Source organism: Lytechinus variegatus, chromosome 12 (assembly GCF_018143015.1).
Source record: "Lytechinus variegatus isolate NC3 chromosome 12, Lvar_3.0, whole genome shotgun sequence".
NCBI classification, from domain to species: Eukaryota; Metazoa; Echinodermata; class Echinoidea; order Temnopleuroida; family Toxopneustidae; genus Lytechinus; species Lytechinus variegatus.
In genome coordinates, this window is record NC_054751.1 from 19,032,155 (window position 1) to 19,055,223 (window position 23,069).

Sequence of the window (23,069 nt, forward strand, 5' to 3'; positions counted from 1 at the left end):
CTCACTATTTCTTTTGTATTTTATTATATGAAATATGAAATATTTTGATTTTCTCGTCATTGTCATGTGAAATGAAGTTTCATTCCTCCCTGAACACATGGAATTCCATTATTCTAATATTTTGTGCTTCAGGCAAGGAGGTCCTAATCGTCAAATTCGTAAAAATTGAAATATTGTATAATTCATACAATAAAAAACAAAAGAAATAGTGAGTGACATCATCGACTCTCTCATTAGGATTTAACTGGCTCGTTCATATAACTATTATGTTAAAAATAAGCAAAACTTTGAAATGTCATAACTTTCTTATTTTACATCCGATTTTGATGAAATTTTCAGCGTTATGCTAGTTTGATTTTTCTCTATTTATTAAAATCAACATTTTGCTGGGGTGGACTTGACCTTTAAGACTCCTCTTTTTTTAAAGAGGAGTCATTACTCTCGTAGCCATAGATGCCTCTTAAGACAACATTGACAATAAAAATCGTAAGAATGCTAGTTAAAGAAATATGTTGTAAAAATAGATGTAGAATCCTTACACTATAATACAAGACATTAAGAGAATTATCATACAAAAACATGATAAATGTATGAATAATAGATAATAAACATTTAACATTAGAAATATTGCCACATAGTTGCAAATGTTGCTATACACTGTGACAGTATGCGCTAGATAATATTTAGATCAGCTGACAGGCTTTGTTCTCTCTCTTTCGATATGAAGAGAGAAATAGAGAGAGATAGAAGGAGGGGGAGACAGAGCGTAGAAAGGGGAGAAAGAGAATGAGAGAGAGGACTTTTCCAAGTTGGGCCACAAGGAGTCATGCTCACTCATAACCATGTATTTTTTTTTCAAGTCAAGATTACTTTTTGAAAAAAAAAAAAATAACACCTTCACTTGACCCTTAAGTGTGTACTGCTGTTTTACAGAGCAATGTTAACTCCTGTTTGTCTTACTACATAATGTAACTTTGACTATCAAAAATAAATTGTATTTATCCTTTTATTGCTAGTATTGAGGTGTGGAATGTGACTGCCTTGAAAAATCTATTTAATGATCTCAAACATTTAAGTTCATGACCCATATTTTGATATTGGGTTTGACTTTAATGTCATCTGGGGAGCGTTTCTTGAAAGGACTTGTCAGACGTTTTATCCGACAAGTTCCCTTTTGTCCGACAGTTACCAAAGAAACAGTGACTCTCAGCCAATCAAAAATTAAGGAAAGATGTCAGATCTGACGACTTGTCGGACAAAACTGCTGATGAAACGCTCCCCCGGTCCGAATATGTGGCTTAACTATGAATAGCCAACTGTGACGCAAATCTCTTTCACAGGTTAAATTTATCAGCTTAATATGACACTGAAATTATTCAAAAATGTCTGGTAAATAGCTAAAATAGTTTCTCCATTAAAGCATGAGAGCACAGTAAAGATGAGAAACATACCCTGTAAACCAAATTTTGACATTTTTTGCTTCCAAATTCTCTCCAGTACAGGGTTAGACCATGGCCTTAAGTAAACTGGACTATAAATTCAGGTCAATATGATTAAATGTCATTTTGCTTTCTGCCGGGTTGTATGTATCAAATTACCATAGCCGATTCTTGAATAATAAACATCCAACAACAACAACAATATAAACAAGAGTATAGACGTCAATGAAAATGAAATACAGATAGTACCATCAATCCGGGGCCTTCCTCATGTAAAGCTCACTATACTCTGATTCATTTTACTGTCCCAAGAAAGAATCCACATGATTTTGATCCACACACACACAAAAAAAAACAGTGAATAAAACATACCTTGTCATACAAGGCTTTTTCACATTGAAATTCGATTAGTTGATTTTTAAAAGAGAATTTACAAGTCTTTCAAACGAATTGTTTTCCAATGATTTGGATTATAAAATATCCTTGCTCCCGAACATCAGGGAGGTACTTAAAATGTACAAGAAAAAATGTAGGTTTTTCTTCTGGTCTAAATACCACTTGGCATATGATCCACCACAATTCTTCCAATGACAAAATCCTGGGAGTTTCTTCAATCCTAAAATAAACATTTATAATCAATTCAACACCAGATCTGTTAGTATAACCTTGTAGAACAATGAAATATATCAGAAAATTGATATTAGGGTGATAGCATCGATTTAAAGGCATTGAAATAGTTGCTATAACAATTTTACGAATAATGACTTTTAATGATGAACATCCAAGGGGATAATATTTCTTTCCGTCACCACACGAGGTCTTGTGAATCTCTTATCCAACTAAACCTCCGCATTATGTTTATATGCAAGTCTTGGAAAGTTGTACATGTATAAACATGGTTGGACATTCCATTTAACTCTATGAACAATGGAATTGAATTTTAACTTACTAAGGTATTGTGAAACCTAGCCTGACAGTTACAAAAAAGCCATTTACAGGAAAGAAAGGATGGTGTTCTTGATGATGCCAAGGCTTTCTTCGAGCTCAGCATCAGTCAGAGTAAGGGGTGGAGCCAGTCTGATGATGTCACCATGAGTGGGCTTGGCCAGGAGACCGTTGTCACGGAGACGCAGACAGACCTGCCATGCATCATATTCTGGAATAGAGGTAATAAATGAATGTTAGTATACACAAGCTCAAATATACTAATAAAATTGTGCAGTAACAGCAAGAAAATATCAATGACGAGATATATATGTACGTATCATAATGAAACAAGCAAAGATATAAGCTATATCTTGATTAATCCCCAAAATGATTTATGAAAATAATTGCATGTATTTGTTATGAGGGGAATGAAAAATTATAAATACAATCCGACAAATGGCTCACAGCTTTCCTCTCTATTTCTGTCATTGAACTAGTATATTTATGCATCCCATTTGAAAACTACTCATTTACATTTTTCAAAATGTTTCAACATTGTATCATTTCTATTTTGATATATATGAACAATGTAATGAGAGAAAGAATTCACTATTAATAATATTATGATCCACTCACCACAACAGTGAAAAAAAAATAAAAACTCCAATGAGTTTGAACTACAATTTTGGCAATGATCTTCACTTAAGTAGGAAACACAAATTGCAATCAACAAAGAACATAGCAAGACTCATTTTCTTTTTTCTTTTTTACTTGGGCTGTAAGGAACAAATTTTCAAAAATCATAAAAAACTTTATCAAGTAGGTGATTGATTGGGATTTTTATAAAGAAAGCTCTAGCCTCATTGAAAGAACTCTGAAGCTCAATTAGGAGTTTAGAATAATGAACAGGATGTGTTGTGTCTATTGACAAGCCAATTGCTGATTGTTAACCAAGATGTAATAATCCCTCCTTGGAGGTTAATTGTGGATTTTAATCCCCTTTATAAGGCTTTGCAGAGAATTGTGCTATGTCACGACATAAGGAGTTATACACTACATGTATACCCTTCATAATTACATACAGATTGTATTTTCAGCACAGTGGCAAAGGTAGTGTTGTACTTGACAAATTGCCGAGGTCATTGTATCAGCTTTTGAAGCATAATACCAGTCCTATAGACCTTATGCATTGATATCATTGTGCAGCCATCTTAGAGGCTGAAACATCGCCTAACATGAATTGGTGATCTGCTACTGCATCCCCGACAACTCCTTTGACATTATGTCTATTAAATCAAGTTTATTTCTGATTACCTTTGATAACTTTTTAATTCCTAATCAGAATCATGTCAAACTTCATTATCGTGTTTTCAGATTTTACTAAAATCATTTTATTACCAATATTGGATTCTCCTTTACATAATCATTCATTTTTCTTCTCAAACATATTGCTCGCTGTGAATACATGAGTCTGACTTTGATCTTGGTTTACAAAAATACATATGAAAGCAAACAAAATAAATGAGGCTTACGTGGTGTTTCCTTGATAATAACAGCATTGAGCAGACCCTTGCCTCTCACTGTTGTCACAATGTTATCATCTAGTTGGCTCAGTTCAGATCGTACAATCTTCCCAAGACGCTCTGCATTTTCTGCCAGTTTCTCCTCCTCAAGAACCTGGGGAAAAATAGGATTTAGGTTTAAGTTCTGGAAACCTGATGCAGAATTAACTGATGAATTTTGCATTTGTAATGTGTATATTAGTGAGGGGAGGGGGGGGGGGGGGGGGGGGGGGTGTGCCGTTGCCCTATCCCCATCAGAATTGGCAAAATGGTCACTGTAGTCATAAAATCCTTATAGAAGGAAATACATTATATGCAGTCTACATACTTGAAATTGATTTTGAAGAAATTATTAATATTTAGCTTACATAACGGAATGTATTTATCTTATATTATTCAATCCCCTTGAAAAAATATATAAATAAATATTTAGAATTAACAATTTGGATTATACGAGCTGGGTTTGAAGCAGTTGGGTAGTACCAGCATATTTTCTCATCTGGGGGCCGTTTCATACAGCTGTGCGCAAGTTAAGAGTGACTTTAAGAACGACTGGTGATCCTTTCTGGTAGTAAATTATATTCACCATTGAATGTTCATTGGTTATTATTTATTGTGTAAGAAAGGTTCACCAGTCGTTCTTAATGTCGATCTTAACTTACGAACAGCTTTATAAACACCCACCTGGTTATATTAAGAATATTGCCCATTTGATATCTCCAAATATTCAACAATTTGTGGATTCAAATAGCAATCAAATTGTTGGCAGTCCCTCAAAAATTCAACTCTGACGTTTCTGCATGAAAGTAATTTTTGGGAGTTGAATTCCCCTTTATGATAACTCACCTCAAGAGCAGCCATAGCGATCTTACATGCCAGCGGGTTACCTCCATATGTAGACCCATGTTCACCTGGTCTAATGGTCAACATAATCTCATCGTCAGCAAGAATAGCAGATACCTGAAATAAACATTATTATTATTTATTTGGCATCACTTGTGCCTGGGAGGTGAAAAGCAAACCGAAGCACTGACCCGCAGGACTCTCCTCCCAACATAACTGATTGGGGGAGTGCAGGTGGACCACTACACCGGGGTTTCCCCTACTCTTATACGAATAGTGGGTTCTTAACATGCAAAGGTGGTAACTCTCCTGTACACAGGGCCTCTATTTAACATCCTATCCTAGGAACGAATAGGACATGGAAGCTAAATTAAGCAAAATTCATGACGGAATTCTTTGAATGATTTGATTAATATTTTTGTTTTAAATTGGTTATCCCACCAATGCTAAAAGACAACCTATAAAAGTAATGCTTGCATTGTGTGTAAGTGTGCTCTTACACTGTATTCAGTACAGATGTGAATGCACATAGAAAACACTTCAAACATAGAAAAGGACCTTAATGCTGGTCCTGATTATCAGTGAGTCACAACCTATGTATGTTTATAAAACATTACACAATTCATAAAAGAGAAAGAAGGATGTCTGTCTGTATATTGCACTACAATACTGTGAGAATCTTAAGAATTGAAGGAGGCAGTGTAGCTTGGAAAAGAGGAAGAAAAACAATACGAAAAAAAGAAGTATTCAAGTAGCAGCATGTAATAAAGAAAAGGAAATAAGTTGAAAACCCATAGCTAATTAAATTAATCAATCTCTGAAATATCTATCAAATGGACTTTTACACTTGAGCAGGACTCTGATATATAACTGTTTAAAGAGAGCTCTGTATTGTGAATTACATTCCTACTTGTTTACAAATTTCTATTCCCAAATCAATCACCACCTGTTTCTTGTATATTTCATAGATCCTGTAATCAACAACCTTGCTATTGTTTTACATTTTTGTTCAGTGCATTAAACTCATACTGAAGTCAATTACACACCAGGGTTTCTGAATTTCACATATTTGGCATGTCCTGTGTAATATACAACCTGTAAATCAAATAGCATTCACCTGACCAACATCTCCTGCACCAATGGGGCATTGCAAGGAATTTTGAATCAAATTGCAAATCAATTTCAGTTTCCAATATCAATCATATCACTATTAAAAAATTAATTGAATATTCGTTCTTGATTGCTGGGCATTAAAGGAGAATGAAACCATTGGAACAAGATAGCTTGTGTGAAAATATAAAAATCAAAGAAACAGATCAACAAAAGTTAAAGAAAAATCGGACAAATAATGAGAAAGTTACAACATGTATGAGCATTTGAATATTGCGATCACTAATAATGCTATGGAGATAGTAAATTGGCAATGCGACAAAGATGTGTGAACAACTCTCCCCATTACTTTAGTATATTTTTCACTTGAATTGCCTCTTTTATCACATCTATTCATAGATCATGTGTTCTTTCTACATGAGGGCATGTATTACATATTTTTTAAGAATACATCATGGATAAAGAGTTTGTATCATCATTAGAAAAAGCAAAAAGATACATTTTGAGGGTATTTTATAGTCCACCAAAGGGAAAGTTGTTCATCAGTGACATCACACATCCTTGTCGCATTGCCAATGGGAGGATCTCCATAGCATTAGTGATCGCAATATTCAAATGCTCATAACTTTCTCATTATTTGTCCGATTTTTCTCAAACTTTCTTTATTCTTATTCTTTGATTTTTCTGTTTCTACACAAGCCTAGTTGTTCCAAAGGTTTCATTCCCCTTTAACTTACAAAGAGTTACGACTGGTCCGATCAACCACAACTACAAATGTAAGGAAAGCCAGCAATGTCATCATCTAAAATGCATGTTTATTCAAAATATTTTCTGGAAATGCATGTATATTCGTACATTTCATACTTTTCTTGAAAATTCTGTGTGCTTTTCTTTGTTTACAAAGGACATTGTGCACATTTCCTGTAGAAAAAATTATGACATTAACGGATTTCCAGAGTTGAGATTGATTGGATCAATCGTAACTCTTTGTAACACGGGGCCCTGGTGTGTTTCTTCCAGCAAGAAGTACAAATAAATTCTGCTAAAGATACGATTGATATGTCCTTTGTAAATTTGCAGCAGGAATTTTTTATTCACTGAAAATAGTTTCTTCCTACACCAACTTCGTGTTTGTTCAACTGAAAAGCATCAAATGCTTATTTCTCTTTTAAATGAATAAGAAAATAATATTTAGGAGCTTTTCATCACGGCTCGAGAAATTCTGAGGACAAATCACATGATCAGATCTTGTCAAGTCACTATAGTATACAATTGCAAAATTTCTTCTTTTTACTCGATTTTAGTAAACATTCAGCCATAAAAGGACTGGGTTATTTTAGCTTCTAACTAGGCTGGAAGGGAAAGGGTAGGGAAAGGCTTATTCACTGAAAAATATTTGTAATCAAATTGCAATTTGTTGCAGCAAAAAGTAGACCTGGGCCCTGTTGTACAAAGAGTTACGATCAATCGTAACTCTATGGAAATCCATCAGGAAATGATGGAAATCCATTTTTCTACGAAAAATATGCACAATGTCCTTTTTATGCACAGAGATGCGCAGTGTATTTTCAAGAAAACAATGAATGCATGAATATACATCACAGCTAGAAAATATTTTGAACAAACATGCATAATACATGTTGATGTTGCTGGCCGTCCATAGTTGCAATTGATCAGATCAATCGTAACTCTTTGTACAACAGGGTCCTGTGGTCCGTCTTAGAGAGATTTACGTTTGATCCAATCAATCGTAGCTATATGGCAATCCATCAGTGTCATAAATTTTTCCACAGTAATGCTAAATTTGCAATTAATAATTGTTTCGCAATTGATTGCAAAGGATTTCATGTAAGGTCCCCTAATTTTTAGAGGATATTTCACTTACAGGATACATGCCTCCGGATAGAGCCTTGCCGAGGATGACAATATCTGGACGAACATTGTCATGGTCAATACACAGACGCTTCCCTGTTCTGGCTAGCCCTGTCTGTACTTCATCAGCAATGAACAGAACCTTAGCATACAAGATAAACATAGAGAAATAGTCAGGTTATGAGAGAGAAAGGATGAAACAAAGTAATTATGTAGAAAAAAATATTAAGAGGAAAATGGGCGGGTTGTGATGGCAAATCATAATTTGTTTTTCAGCATGAAATAAAAAGTATAACATTTCAAATTGATAGATGTATACAACAAAAATTAAGTCTACATTATTCTGACCAGGGTACTGATTCAGAAAACCTCTTTTCTCAATGACAAAATTTATCATTTATTTATTAAAGGTTCTCCTTATTCATTTTCACAAATAATTAACTTATTAGAAGTTTTAAGCGAGTGAAATCATATAATATGGCTGGCTGGAACATAACAGATATCTCCAGGGGTGTTTCCAAAGATTGAACTGTGACTTAAAAGTCGCACATAAATTTCAGTTGCATGAGGTATATTACACATCACTGCATTGGTCAGATCATGCATAGGATGCGCATCCATCAATAATAATAATAATAATAGGCATTTATATAGCGACATCTATCTAGAAATATTCTATTCCGAGGCGCGTTGTTATTATTATTATTACCCCGGCTTTAGCTCGAGCTGCCTTTTAGCGCTCATGCATTCAAGGAATTAATCCTGCAGGGTACCCATTCGCCTCACCTGGATCGAGTGCAGCACAATGTCGATAAATTTCTTGCTGAAGGAAATTACGCCATGGCTGGGATTCAAACCCACAACCCTCTGTTTCTAAGTTAGAAGACTTATCCACTGGGCCACAATAGTGATTGTTGGCTTTCAAGCATGATTTTACGCTTAACTCTTTGTGAAACACCCCCGCTGAAAAAATAGCCTGAGATACATGTAGCACAAGAGAGCATCTAGAACACTAGAGCTTCCAGGCCCTTAACCCTAAATAGACTGGGCTATTTTGACACCTAAGAAGACTGGGGGTGGGGGGCTGAATGATTGAGCCCCCCCTTTATGATCTCTGCCATCGATTGTGCGATCGCAAAGAAAATTGGCATGTGCATCACCCATTGCATTATCTACAAAACTATAATATCAAATTCTACAACAAATTGCATTGCTCAAATTTAATCATGTTAATTTATGTGTAAAATCATAAGTTTGCTCTAATAATAAAATAATGCCCCTAAAATGTTGATTTTTGTTTTACATACTCTAGATAGGCATCTGATCAAATTTACTTTTTCGAAAATTTCAACATCACATTTATTTTCTTATTATTCTTTTGTTATCATAATTTCTGATGTATTTCTTTGTTTTTCGACTTTTAGTTTTTTATTTTTTAAATGGAAATATTTTATTTTGTCCATAAACAAGATAAATTTAATTTATTATAAGCAGTAAAAGGAAAAATAATGATACATTTTATGAATTTTGGCTAAAACACTATTTGCATTGGATTTGTACACTAATTCATGAGTATGTTTGGGTCTGCACGCACTTACGAAATGTTGCGTAATTTTGGAACCGCGTACCCGGGGGGTCACAATTTTGGTCTCAAAAGTTGCGCGAGACTTTAAAGTAAAAATTCAGCGAGCTACGTGGTCAAAAAATTTCGAGTGGCGGATTTATTGCGAAAAATGTTGGGAGGGGGCTGAATCACCCCAGTCTTCTTAGGGTTAAGCCAGCCCCGGACCCCAACCTTAAGGGACTTCACGCTCGTGATGTGCGCTTAACGTACATCAAGTTGGAGTCTCCATTTTGCTAGGGGATCCAGGCGGGAGAATCTCCAGATCAGAAGGTGCTTGGGGTTGGAGTCTCTGTTGCTATTCTGGACTCAATCTCGTGTTCAAAGTCTTTATAGAATGTAAGAGAATAAAAACTTGTCAGTGAAGTGACTCTGTGAATATTGTCATTGTCATACACTAAAAAAGGAGGAGAATTTACTAAAATGTGCATTTAAAACAAAATCCTTCAAACAGGATTTGACATTAACTCACATTATTCTTTGTGCAGATATCTCTGACACCTTGAAGATAGCCTGCATCTGGGACCCTGACTCCGGCTTCACCTTGGATTGGTTCTACCATGTATGCTACGACAGTCGGATCCTGAGTCGCTTTCTACAGGCCAAAAGAAGAATTAAGATTTCATAAGAGATATATTATATCCACCCTTTGATTAATGAATTACATTGGGGAAGAAAATTAAGACTTGGGATTTCCAGAATGCAAACAGCCATGTTTCTGCCTGAAATGTTGTTCACTGCATTAAAACAAAATTAAATGTTGTTGAAAGGTTTGCAACCATAAATTAAAATCATAATAGAGTAATGATTTAATGTCTTTAGATCAAGACTTCATAGTCTGGGTAAGCGGAGAGCAACAGTATACAAATAATGCACGTAGACGCGTGCATGCTGGGCCAAATAATAAACAATGTGCGAGAAGAGCTAATGGATATACTGCATAGAGGTCTGCCGGACCGAGTGCGGTATATCCATTTGGAGAGTCGAGCACAGAATTAATTATTTAGGTCCTCTATGCACAAGAATGCGTGTATTGTTTGTTTTATTCAACCCCTCCACCTCACCCATGTTTCTGAGTTGCCCCGATCGATATATTTGATTTAAATTTTAGTTAATTTTAGAAAATTTTAGAAAACTCCTGAACTCGTACTATCCTGCACTCTGACGTCAGAGTGCAGGATAGTACTTTTAGTATGACGTCAGGGTGCAGGATAGTACTCTTAGTATGACGTCAGGGTGCAGGATAGTGCATTTTTGGATGCAATAGTGTGATACGGTGAATATCATGTGATCCGATTTGGACCAATCAGATTACAGAACATTCTTGGGAGTTGTAAAATGTCAGACAAGCCAATTTCTCTAGCATCATAGTCATACATGTAAATTATACATGCAATGGGCTTATAATGCACCACCATCCCAATACATCTGGTGAACATGTTGCATAGTGGATCCTGGCAAATTGCCTACATTCACCGTCTTTGTTGACTTCCATAAAGTGTACACCTAGGCTTGGAGTGAAGTAATAATACATCACAAACACATCCGATCCTATGGGCACGTAGTGTGGAAGCTGGCAAATTGCCTACTTTCATTGTCATATTTCAAACCAATTTACTCACTGTTGATTCATCAATATCACAGATATGTAGTAGCGCAAGGCTTTGTGAGACTCAAAATTAAAGAGTTATTGCCCACAGAGTACGGCATGTTTATCCTGACCCCTACCGCAGAAAATTGTTTCATACCATACAGAACAATGAATGTACATTACTATTTTTTTAACAACTCTCTTGTAACATTTTTGAGAGGTCAGAATTTCAGACTAAAGAGGAATCATTAGTAATGACATTAGACTACGACAGCTCCAGGAAATTTCATGGGCACACAGACTAGGTTTGTCTCTCAGGACCCATTGCATTCTAAAACTGTAGTGCATTGAAATATAGGGTCTGTTCCTACAGACTAATATCTAGTTCTCATTGGCAATGGGTTCAATGGCAAGTATACATAGTAACCTAGGATGCATAATACTGTATGCATACAGAGGTAGGGCTACCATCAATTACATGATCTCAAACGAGTGCATCTACATGTGCGATCCAAGTTTCGGTATTATCTGAGCAACTGATGTGAATGTTAGAGGAGTCACAAGGAAGTCTTGCCAATAAAATGTACAATTGCTGATGTGGTTTACGGTACACCATGTGGAGTGTTATAGAAGCAGTGGATAGAAGAGAGGAAGTGGATAGGCGAGAAAGTGGAGATTTTGAGAATAGAGTATTCTTTCTTGAGAATAGTCCTGAAAAGGACTGTAAACCAGAAGGAATGTTGAGTGAGAACAGCTTGAGTAGTAGAGCTGATGAGGAGATGCTGGCTTGCGTCGGCGAGTAGAGATGATGAGTAGTAGAGAGACTCGACGTTTCGGACAGGTTGACTGTCCGTCTTCAGGAGTGAGTGTTCGCTCGGCGTGCGGCGGTACTTATGGCGTGCGTGCGGACGTGGGGGAAAGCTCTAGGCCGGCGGTCACGGCGGGTTGACGTCGTAGGTGGCGCTCTGTGTGTGGGTCGGCGGTTTTGGCGGGAAACGAGTGGGCGTCGTATGCGGACGTGGTGAGTAGACGGCGGCGTGAGTTACGGCGGCGTGTGTGTGTGTCGGCGGTGTGTACATCAATGGTGGCGTTCTGTGTGTGTTGGTCGGCGGACTCGTCGGGTGAGCTTCGGCGGGAGTGAGTGGGTGGCCTGGTGTACGGATGAGGTGTTGGGTCGTCGGCGGAGGTTGTAGCGAGGTGTCGGTGGCGGTGGTGTGTGTGTCGGCGGAGTCCCTGGTTGAGTTGGTGATGCAATCAGACTGCTGTGTTGGGTAGGAGGGCTCGGTGGAGTGACGGTGGACGGCTGGTTGTTTGTGGATTGGTTAGAAGTTTGATGGTGACGTAGGATTGGGTGCCAGATGCTGTTGATGTGGAGGCCAGGGTCTTGAGGCACAGTGTTGTGTTGATGTATCTCAATGGCTTCCCTGACCCTTCTGGTATTCCAGTGCCGGATGTTGGTGATTAGGTGGCTCCTTTCCCATTCTATGCGGTGATTCTCTTGTTGTGCGTGCTTGACGATGGCGGATCGGTCCCAGTCGCTGCGTCGGTGGTGGGTCTTGTGTTCCTTGAGTCTGGTGTCGAAGTCTCGGCCGGTTTCCCCAATGTAGACTTTACCGCAGTCGCAGGGGATCTTGTAGACGCCTGGTTGTTTGTTGGATGGGTGCTTGTCCTTATGAGAGTGAAGGATGGAGTGTAGTTTTCGAGAGGATTGGTGTCTGACGAGGATGTTGGCAGAGTGAAGGATGCGTTGTAGTCGGTGTGAAGTCTTGCCGATGTAGGGTAGTACTATGGTGGCGACGGGCTTGGTTTCGGATGGGTTTTCGGTGCTGTCGGTGCTGGGTTGATGGTTGGGTGGTTGAGTCTTGATCCTTCTTCTGGGGTAGTGGTTGATGGTGGTGAGTGCATTGGTCACGTGCTTGAGTTCTTGATGTAAGTGTGCCTTGTCGCTGAGTTGGTGGGCTCGTCTGATGAGTGTGTTGGCGACTGATTGGTGGATGGACGGGTGGTGGTGTGAGCGGAAGTTGAGGTAGCGGTCTGTGTGGGTAGGTTTCCGGTACACCTGGTGAGATGGGAATCCAGACGGTGTCTTAGTGATGAGAACGTCTAGAAATGGAATTGAGTTGTCGCGTTGGGTCTCCATGGTGAACTTGATGCTGGGGTGCTGGTTGTTGAGGTGGTTGAGAAACTGGTGAAGGTCGGGTGTGCTGTGCGGCCAGATGACAAAGGTGTCGTCGACGTAGCGGAGCCAGAGTGAAGGAGGTTTGTCCGCAGTCTTGAGTGCTTGGTGCTCAAAGTGTTCCATGAAGATGTTAGCGATGATTGGTGAGAGAGGTGACCCCATGGCTGCTCCTTGTAGTTGTTTGTAGTAGTTGTTGCGCCATTTGAAGGAGTTGGAGTTGAGACAGGTGAGGAGGAGGTCGTGGATCTGGTCTGGTGTGAGATTGGTTCTGGATGCTAGGTCTGAGTCGGTGATCAGGCGTTGCTTGATGATGTCACATGCTTGGTCTACAGGTACGCTGGTGAAGAGGGAGACGACATCAAAGCTGACGAGTGTGTCGGAGGGCCGGATCTTGGTTTTGGAGATGACGTCTATGAAGTGCTTGGAGTTGGTGACATGGTGCTGGGTCTGGCCTACAAGTGGTTGGAGGATGTTGGCCAGATGGCGTGCTGTGTTGTAGCAGGGTGACCCACGAGTGGAGATGATAGGGCGGAGAGGAGTGTTAGGCTTGTGTATCTTGGGTTGTCCGAATAAGATAGGTGACTTGGCTGAAGACGATCTGAGTTGGAAGTAGAGTGCCTTGGGTAGTGCATCGGATCGGTGTAGGGTCAGCAGTTGTTGGTTGATTTTCCTTTCGTTGGCCTGAGTTGGGTCTCTGTTGAGTTTGGAGTAGGTGTCCTTGTCTTGGAGAATCTCTTCGATCTTGTCATCGTATGCGTCTTGGTCCATGATAACGGTGGCGTTGCCCTTGTCAGCCTGAAGGATGTGAATGGCTTGGTTACGTCGGAGGTCCTGTATAGCAGAGCGTTCGTCTTTGGATAGGTTCTGTTTAGGTGGCTTGGCGTCGGAGAGGGCATTGGTTACCTTGAGTCTGATTGCGTTGGCGGCCTCTTTGGAGAGAAAGCGGAGCTTGGGTTCGACTTGCTGTACGATGTCGGAGAAAGGGATCTTCTTAGGAGCTACGGCGAAGTTGAGTCCTAAGAAGATCCCTTTCTCCGACATCGTACAGCAAGTCGAACCCAAGCTCCGCTTTCTCTCCAAAGAGGCCGCCAACGCAATCAGACTCAAGGTAACCAATGCCCTCTCCGACGCCAAGCCACCTAAACAGAACCTATCCAAAGACGAACGCTCTGCTATACAGGACCTCCGACGTAACCAAGCCATTCACATCCTTCAGGCTGACAAGGGCAACGCCACCGTTATCATGGACCAAGACGCATACGATGACAAGATCGAAGAGATTCTCCAAGACAAGGACACCTACTCCAAACTCAACAGAGACCCAACTCAGGCCAACGAAAGGAAAATCAACCAACAACTGCTGACCCTACACCGATCCGATGCACTACCCAAGGCACTCTACTTCCAACTCAGATCGTCTTCAGCCAAGTCACCTATCTTATTCGGACAACCCAAGATACACAAGCCTAACACTCCTCTCCGCCCTATCATCTCCACTCGTGGGTCACCCTGCTACAACACAGCACGCCATCTGGCCAACATCCTCCAACCACTTGTAGGCCAGACCCAGCACCATGTCACCAACTCCAAGCACTTCATAGACGTCATCTCCAAAACCAAGATCCGGCCCTCCGACACACTCGTCAGCTTTGATGTCGTCTCCCTCTTCACCAGCGTACCTGTAGACCAAGCATGTGACATCATCAAGCAACGCCTGATCACCGACTCAGACCTAGCATCCAGAACCAATCTCACACCAGACCAGATCCACGACCTCCTCCTCACCTGTCTCAACTCCAACTCCTTCAAATGGCGCAACAACTACTACAAACAACTACAAGGAGCAGCCATGGGGTCACCTCTCTCACCAATCATCGCTAACATCTTCATGGAACACTTTGAGCACCAAGCACTCAAGACTGCGGACAAACCTCCTTCACTCTGGCTCCGCTACGTCGACGACACCTTTGTCATCTGGCCGCACAGCACACCCGACCTTCACCAGTTTCTCAACCACCTCAACAACCAGCACCCCAGCATCAAGTTCACCATGGAGACCCAACGCGACAACTCAATTCCATTTCTAGACGTTCTCATCACTAAGACACCGTCTGGATTCCCATCTCACCAGGTGTACCGGAAACCTACCCACACAGACCGCTACCTCAACTTCCGCTCACACCACCACCCGTCCATCCACCAATCAGTCGCCAACACACTCATCAGACGAGCCCACCAACTCAGCGACAAGGCACACTTACATCAAGAACTCAAGCACGTGACCAATGCACTCACCACCATCAACCACTACCCCAGAAGAAGGATCAAGACTCAACCACCCAACCATCAACCCAGCACCGACAGCACCGAAAACCCATCCGAAACCAAGCCCGTCGCCACCATAGTACTACCCTACATCGGCAAGACTTCACACCGACTACAACGCATCCTTCACTCTGCCAACATCCTCGTCAGACACCAATCCTCTCGAAAACTACACTCCATCCTTCACTCTCATAAGGACAAGCACCCATCCAACAAACAACCAGGCGTCTACAAGATCCCCTGCGACTGCGGTAAAGTCTACATTGGGGAAACCGGCCGAGACTTCGACACCAGACTCAAGGAACACAAGACCCACCACCGACGCAGCGACTGGGACCGATCCGCCATCGTCAAGCACGCACAACAAGAGAATCACCGCATAGAATGGGAAAGGAGCCACCTAATCACCAACATCCGGCACTGGAATACCAGAAGGGTCAGGGAAGCCATTGAGATACATCAACACAACACTGTGCCTCAAGACCCTGGCCTCCACATCAACAGCATCTGGCACCCAATCCTACGTCACCATCAAACTTCTAACCAATCCACAAACAACCAGCCGTCCACCGTCACTCCACCGAGCCCTCCTACCCAACACAGCAGTCTGATTGCATCACCAACTCAACCAGGGACTCCGCCGACACACACACCACCGCCACCGACACCTCGCTACAACCTCCGCCGACGACCCAACACCTCATCCGTACACCAGGCCACCCACTCACTCCCGCCGAAGCTCACCCGACGAGTCCGCCGACCAACACACACAGAACGCCACCATTGATGTACACACCGCCGACACACACACACGCCGCCGTAACTCACGCCGCCGTCTACTCACCACGTCCGCATACGACGCCCACTCGTTTCCCGCCAAAACCGCCGACCCACACACAGAGCGCCACCTACGACGTCAACCCGCCGTGACCGCCGGCCTAGAGCTTTCCCCACGTCCGCACGCACGCCATAAGTACCGCCGCACGCCGAGCGAACACTCACTCCTGAAGACGGACAGTCAACCTGTCCGAAACGTCGAGTCTCTCTACTACTCATCATCTCTACTCGCCGACGCAAGCCAGCATCTCCTCATCAGCTCTACTACTCAAGCTGTTCTCACTCAACATTCCTTCTGGTTTACAGTCCTTTTCAGGACTATTCTCAAGAAAGAATACTCTATTCTCAAAATCTCCACTTTCTCGCCTATCCACTTCCTCTCTTCTATCCACTGCTTCTATAACACTCCACATGGTGTACCGTAAACCACATCAGCAATTGTACATGCCACCATGCAAACCTTCAAACAATAAAATGTAACGTTTGTGACCAACAATGAATGAACACCATTTGAATCCACTACTCTCACCTTCAACTTATAGGGGTATACAGCACAAAGGAATAAAGTAAGATATTTTGTATGTAACATTTACTGGCTAGCTTGTTTTGATTCCATGATTTCCTTTCAAATAACCAGAGATTCCCACTCAATGGAAGGTCCAAGTAATTAAGCCCCTATCTCCACTAATTTAAATAATTCATTGAGGGTGTTTTTTTTTGCTCCATCCAACATGTCATTATACTTATCTATAACATTTGGCAAACAGATCAACTATTGAATATTTGTGAAATGATAACATGACAAACTTACATCTAAAGCTCCCAAATCATTATAGGGAACAATGTCGAAGCCAGGCATGTAGGGTCCAAAGCCCTCGTAGCAATCTGGATCTGTAGAACTTGAGACAGCAGCCATTGTTCGACCCCAAAAGTTACCCTCTGCGAAAACGACACGAGCCTGGTTATTGGGGACACCCTTCACTTTGTAGCCCCACTTGCGGGCCAGCTTGCAGGCTGTTTCGCCCCCTTCCACACCTATAAGGAACAAAATAAGGATAGTGAGTCATATGATCCAATACAAAATACAATACCAAACAAAAAGTAAAAAACAAAGAAATACATAAGAATTTAGAAAACAATCAAATACATAAAAAAATAAAGGTGATGTTCAAAGTTTACTAGGGTGAATTTGATGAGATTCCTATAAAGAGTCTGTGAACCAAAAATTAGCATTTTAGGGGCATTGTTTAGTGAATTAGAGCATACATTTGATTTTACGCATAAATCAGCATAATTGACTAACAATGAGATTTTTCACAGAATTTGATCATATAGGTTTGTAGTTTATGCCATGGGTAACGCATTCGCCAATTTTCGACGTGATCGCGCGATCGACAGCCGGGATCATAAGAATCATCCCTCCCCAGTCTTCTATGGCGTCAGAATAGCCAAGTCTATTTAGGATTAATACAAGGATAAAGCAGGACTTAATCACTAGTTACACCATCTTCATTCTTAACAGTTTCTGATTGGTAAAAACAAAGAACCTTCAGCCAACTTGCATACAAAGACTAAATATTTCATCTTGTTTTACAAGTGATTGAATTTTCACACATAAGATCCTGTATTATATTTTAACAAATTCAAAGGAAATCAGAAGATTGCAAAATGTTGATAATCACTTGAAGTTCAGCATTATGGCCAAAACTCAGTAGGCTCAAGCAATCAATTTATCTTGTCTTATCCAGATGATCACACTACAATAACAAAAGGAAGCAAGTGACAATACAGAAATCATTTCAACTGAGACTGAGAGATTAAATGTTACATACATGTAAGAGTCTGGCCTTAGCCATAATTTTTCCCATCATCTAATTACATATATTAGAACCCATAATTTCTTCCCCGTTCATTCCTTACATTCATTCTCACAAGGCAAACAGCAAAAGGAGATGATCTTTTCTCAGTGCTAAATTAACAATATAATATTTTATTACAATTTTCATATTTAATGTTTTGGTCTCTATCTCGTGGGGCGAGAAATGTGTTGTGTAAGACATCACATCACGAAATATGATACCAAGTGTAAAGTGCAGGAAAATATATTATTAATATTAATATATGTAAACCTGTGCTAAATAATCATTATCCGAGCAAGTGAAAAAAAATCTCTCTTTCCTACAGGAAATGCCACTTTTGCCATGTGGGCCCTCTCAGGGTAGGGTAGCATAATCAACTTACCTGTATTCATGGGAAGTACTTTGTCATATCCAAACATTTTGGTGATGTATTCTTCATACTCTCCCAGGACATCATTGTAGAATGCCCTGGATGTCAGGGAGAGGACTTCACACTGATCCTGCATGGCCTTGACTATCTTGGGGTGGTTGTGACCTTGGTTCACTGCACTGTATGCACTCAGGAAGTCCAAGTACCGCTTCCCTTCTACATCCCACACATGCACACCTGATAAATTCAAGAGTAAAAAAAAATGTTCAACTTTTTTTGTAATACATGTTTGATGTTTGAATGAGAATTAAAGATCAAGGTGATGTCACTAACATCTGATAATTCCATATACCCCAAAATTTGGCAGAAAAATATTCTTGAAAAAAATACTTATAAAATTTTTATCCAACATGGTCCTGATATATTTTGGTTCAATAAAGATAAGAAATTCCTGAGGAAACACATACACAGAAATTAAATATGTTCTTCTTTTCATAGAACATAAAAAAATCAAACACAAATATAATTTAATCAACTGAAAAATATTGAAAATTAAAAGAAATTTGAAGAAGGAATGTGTTTTTAATAACAAGTGGAATGCCTCTGGCCGTCTCACCTGCATCACGCGGTTCAATATAGCAGCAGTGCTGACTTTGCATACTACTCTAACTCGCACAAGATGTTCAGTGATACATGGTTACTCTTATGTCCTCTTTTTATGAACTAGACCAATAAACTTACAGAGATATGATGGTTATTCAACAAAAAACCCCAACATGGCCAAAGTTCATTGACCTTACATGACCTTTGACCTTGATCATGTGACCTGAAACTGGAACAGGATGTTAAGTGATACTTGATTACTCTTATGTACAAGTTTCATGAATCAGATCCATAAACTTTCAAAGTTATGATGGTAATTCAACAGATACACCCAATTCGGCTGAAGTTCATTGACCTTTGACCTTGGACATGTGACCTGAAACACGCACAGGATGTTCAGTGATACTTGATTACTCTAATGTCCAAGTTTAACGAACTAGACCAATAAACTTTCAAAGTTATGATGGTAATTCAACAGATACCCCCGATTCGGCCAAAGTTCATTGACCCTAAATGACCTTTGACCTTAATCATGAGACCTGAAACTTGCACAAAATGTTCAGTGATGCTTGATTACTATTATGTCCAAGTTTCATGAATCAGATCCATAAACTTCCAAAGTTATGATGGGAATTCAACAGATATCCCAATTCGGCCAAAGTTCATTGACCCTAAATGACCTTTGACCTTGATCATGTGACCTGAAACTTGCACAAAATGTTCAGTGATGCTTGATTACTATTATGTCCAAGTTTCATGAATCAGATCCATAAACTTTCAAAGTTATGATGGGAATTCAACAGATATCCCCAATTCGTCCAAAGTTCATTGACCCTAAATGACCTTTGACCTTGGTCATGTGATGTGAAACTCATGCAGGATGTTCAGTGATACTTGATTAACCTTATGTTCAAGTTTCATGAACTAGGTCCATATATTTTCTAAGTTATGATGACATTTCAAAAACTTAACCTCAGGTTAAGATTTCGATGTTGATTCCTCCAATATGGTCTAAGTTCATTGACCCTAAATGACCTTTGACCTTGGTCATGTGACATGAAACTCTAAAAGAATGTTCAGTAATACTTGATTAACCTTATGGCCAAGTTTTATTAACTAGGTCCATATACTTTCTAAGTTATGATGTTATTTCAAAAACTTAACCTCAGGTTAAGATTTGATGTTGACGCCGCCGCCGCCGCCACCGCCGCCGCCGTCGGAAAAGCGGCGCCTATAGTCTCACTTTGCTTCGCAGGTGAGACAAAAACTGACTAAGGTACACCCTGCTCAAAACAATAGTAAAGGAAGGAAATTAGGAGGAATTTAATGAACACTGACAGAACAAAAAATCAAGCACTGAATTCCCTTTCGTTTAAAAAATGTTCAGAATGCACATACTTTCAGGGTTTCATAATCTTCATCGTCGTCGGCGTCATCATCATCATAGACTCATCATCATCATCATGTTGTCATCATCATCATCATCACCACCATCACTATCATCATCATCAAGCCATCATCATGACAAGTATTCTCATAAACGCATAATTCATTCAAAAAATGAAGTTTACTATAAGATGTAGTACTCCGAAACGGCTCTAGTAAAAAAACAACTATCATCTCCTATTATTCCGATTATCAATATACACATCTTTCCAACAACAACAGCTCCCCTTTAACTCAAGAAGCACCGTATGCTTGCCAAAGATACCTCTGGCTATAAAGGTCGATTATACTGAAAACAAGTCTTGTTCAATGAGTGAGAGATCTCACCTTTAGCCTTTGCAAGTGCCACAGGGAGCGGGTGGTAGTTGTGAGCTCCATACCGAGACTCCCTCTCGAAGACCTGGTCTGATGTAAGTTTGCTCACAGCTGCTTGGCTGGGAACAGTAGACTGGGATCGGACCAGCTGCTGCGAGGAGATCCTCCGAAGCAAGGGGCTACAATACCTAGACATCATGGTTGTGACTTTTGTTGGAGATTATGATAGAGAACAGAACAGAACATCATTTTCAGAGCTCACTTCACTGAAAGTGTTCAATCAGTAATACGCTCCTAGAGTAATGTGCCTGAAACTAGCTTAATGCCCCTCATCAAGTGTACTTGGTTATACCTTGTCAAACAAGCTGTGAACAAGCTAAAACTGAGGTTTGGAGATTTTAAGTCTTGTGTTGTTCTTAGATATTCTAATGTTTTGGTGGTTCTGGTGGTCAGTCTCAAAGGAGACTCTCATGCCGCTGTGGCTAAAGGCCGCCTCACACCTAACCAAATTGCCTGAAATATGCCTTGCGATGGCTGACGAAAGGCATTTTCTTGAAAATCATTTTCAATGGTAACTGATAGTAAATCATATTCATTCTTCGTGTTTAAGTTCGTACACCTGCCTTCTGAAATAACAGCTGTGATTATTCAAATTCGCGTGGAAATTTTGAACGTTTCAAATTTCCTGATGAATTGAAATATCGTTGGTCGTCTTTTTGAATTCGCATCTCATTTAGTCTGGGGTAGTCGTTAGTTTATCGTTCATGGGTTATTGTCTCGAACACGAAGACAAAATACATACATACATACATTTAATATTTATATAGCGCTTTTCCATGTAAACATGCTCAAAGCGCTTTACAGTATCATATTATAATTTTCGCTCTCCAATGGCTAACAATATTAATCAAATGGATATTACAAAGAAAATACATAGGTCTTTAGTTTGTTTTTGAATAATTGCAGTGAAGGACATGAGCGGATGTTGATAGGGAGATTATTCCAAATACTGGGACCTGTGAAACCTATGCATTGTTGACCTTTCTTGGACTTCATTCTTGGGACTTGTAAAAGAAAAGGGTCTGTTCTAGAACGTAATGAAATATGAGTTGCACATGGAAACGAAGATACTGTGACAAACAGACTTTTGCTTGCCATCTCCTATGCAAAGGGAAACTAATACTAACTTTTACTAAATTTAAATACATGTAGCGATACATACACCAAGGCAAGGCGAAGAGATACCAAGACAAACTATGGATTGTGAATGCGAGCGAATGACCAGACAAATAATTTGGCATGTTGCGTGGATGACTTCTCTGGCCGAACTGAAATCCGGACAGACCTGGTCACTTTTTTACACCCCGAGGAATGCACATAAACGTACACGAATGCCCGATATATTCCCTCGTCTTCGTTTCTAATCACATGCCATACCTAACCATAGCTCACTGTTCGTTCTTTTCTGGGGTGAACCAATATATTGATATCCTTCGCTTATCGTTCATTGATAAAATTTTACAATAGTAAGAGATCAAATGATTTGATGGAGATTTTATTTCAGTTCGCATGCATTTTTCCCATTCGTCCGCCTACATTTGGTCAGATGTAAGGGGGCTTTAATTTACTGAACGTGTCTGTAACTTTGGGGAAGCGCAATAGGGAACAAGATGGCGGCGTAAACATCGGGCAAGTCTCTTCCTTTTTTCATATTTTTCTCATTTTTTTGATGAATTCTTGTTCAAAAATAAAATTGATAGTGTAGAAATGTCAGATATACCGTATATGAAGTTTTATCCCATGTACATGATTCAGAATATTATGAAAAAAAAGGAAGAGACTTGCCCGATGTTTACGCCGCCATCTTGTTTCGTACTGTGCTTCCCTGAAGATACAGACGCGTTCAGTATCTTAAAGCCCCCTCACACCTGACCAAATGTTGTAGGCAGACGAAGGGTGACGAATGGGAAAAATGCATGCGAATTCAAATAAATTAAAATCTCTATCAAATCATCGGAGGTGAAAGTTTCAGGTTTTGGGGCCCTTTGTGCATATGAATGGAAAGGAATACCTGGCTTCATTGAGAGTAAGCTAGGTTAGTAAATGACTTTCATTCTCTAGAAGCCTCCTGGGGCCGATTGCACGAAAGGGTCTTTCCAAGGACCGTCTT

At 40.1% G+C, this 23,069-nt stretch overlaps 3 protein-coding genes across 3 annotated transcripts; 1 reads left to right on the forward strand and 2 right to left on the reverse strand.

Annotated features, from left to right (window-relative positions):
- Positions 1-432: 432 nt before the first annotated feature.
- LOC121424905 (ornithine aminotransferase, mitochondrial-like) lies at positions 433-21,117 on the reverse strand. The gene is made up of 8 exons (XM_041620771.1): positions 20,912-21,117; positions 18,548-18,772; positions 17,118-17,341; positions 9,847-9,969; positions 7,767-7,895; positions 4,775-4,888; positions 3,899-4,043; positions 433-2,595 (listed from the first exon to the last, which is right to left on the reverse strand). The coding sequence occupies exons 1-8, from the start codon at positions 21,096-21,098 to the stop codon at positions 2,432-2,434; spliced, it is 1,311 nt and encodes a 436-aa protein (XP_041476705.1). The 5' UTR covers positions 21,099-21,117; the 3' UTR covers positions 433-2,431.
- Positions 11,957-13,972, reverse strand: LOC121424904. Its single transcript, XM_041620770.1, has one exon. It carries the CDS (start codon positions 13,910-13,912, stop codon positions 12,044-12,046), a length of 1,869 nt encoding a protein of 622 aa, XP_041476704.1. The 5' UTR covers positions 13,913-13,972; the 3' UTR covers positions 11,957-12,043.
- On the forward strand, positions 14,328-16,342 carry LOC121424903. The gene has a single exon (XM_041620769.1). It carries the CDS (start codon positions 14,388-14,390, stop codon positions 16,254-16,256), a length of 1,869 nt encoding a protein of 622 aa, XP_041476703.1. The 5' UTR covers positions 14,328-14,387; the 3' UTR covers positions 16,257-16,342.
- Positions 21,118-23,069: the final 1,952 nt, after the last annotated feature.

Bases quoted from the DNA above. Each gene is read 5' to 3' on its own strand.
- LOC121424904 (XM_041620770.1), bottom strand. From the start codon at position 13,912: ATGGACCAAGACGCATACGATGACAAGATCGAAGAGATTCTCCAAGAC.
- LOC121424903 (XM_041620769.1), top strand. From the start codon at position 14,388: ATGGACCAAGACGCATACGATGACAAGATCGAAGAGATTCTCCAAGAC.
- LOC121424905 (XM_041620771.1), bottom strand. From the start codon at position 21,098: ATGATGTCTAGGTATTGTAGCCCCTTGCTTCGGAGGATCTCCTCGCAG. The intron at 18,773-20,911 runs GTGAGATCTCTC...TGAATTTATCAG, and splicing joins GGCACTTGCAAAGGCTAAAG to GTGTGCATGTGTGGGATGTA. The intron at 4,044-4,774 runs GTGAGTTATCAT...ATTTTTCCCCAG, and splicing joins TCGCTATGGCTGCTCTTGAG to GTTCTTGAGGAGGAGAAACT.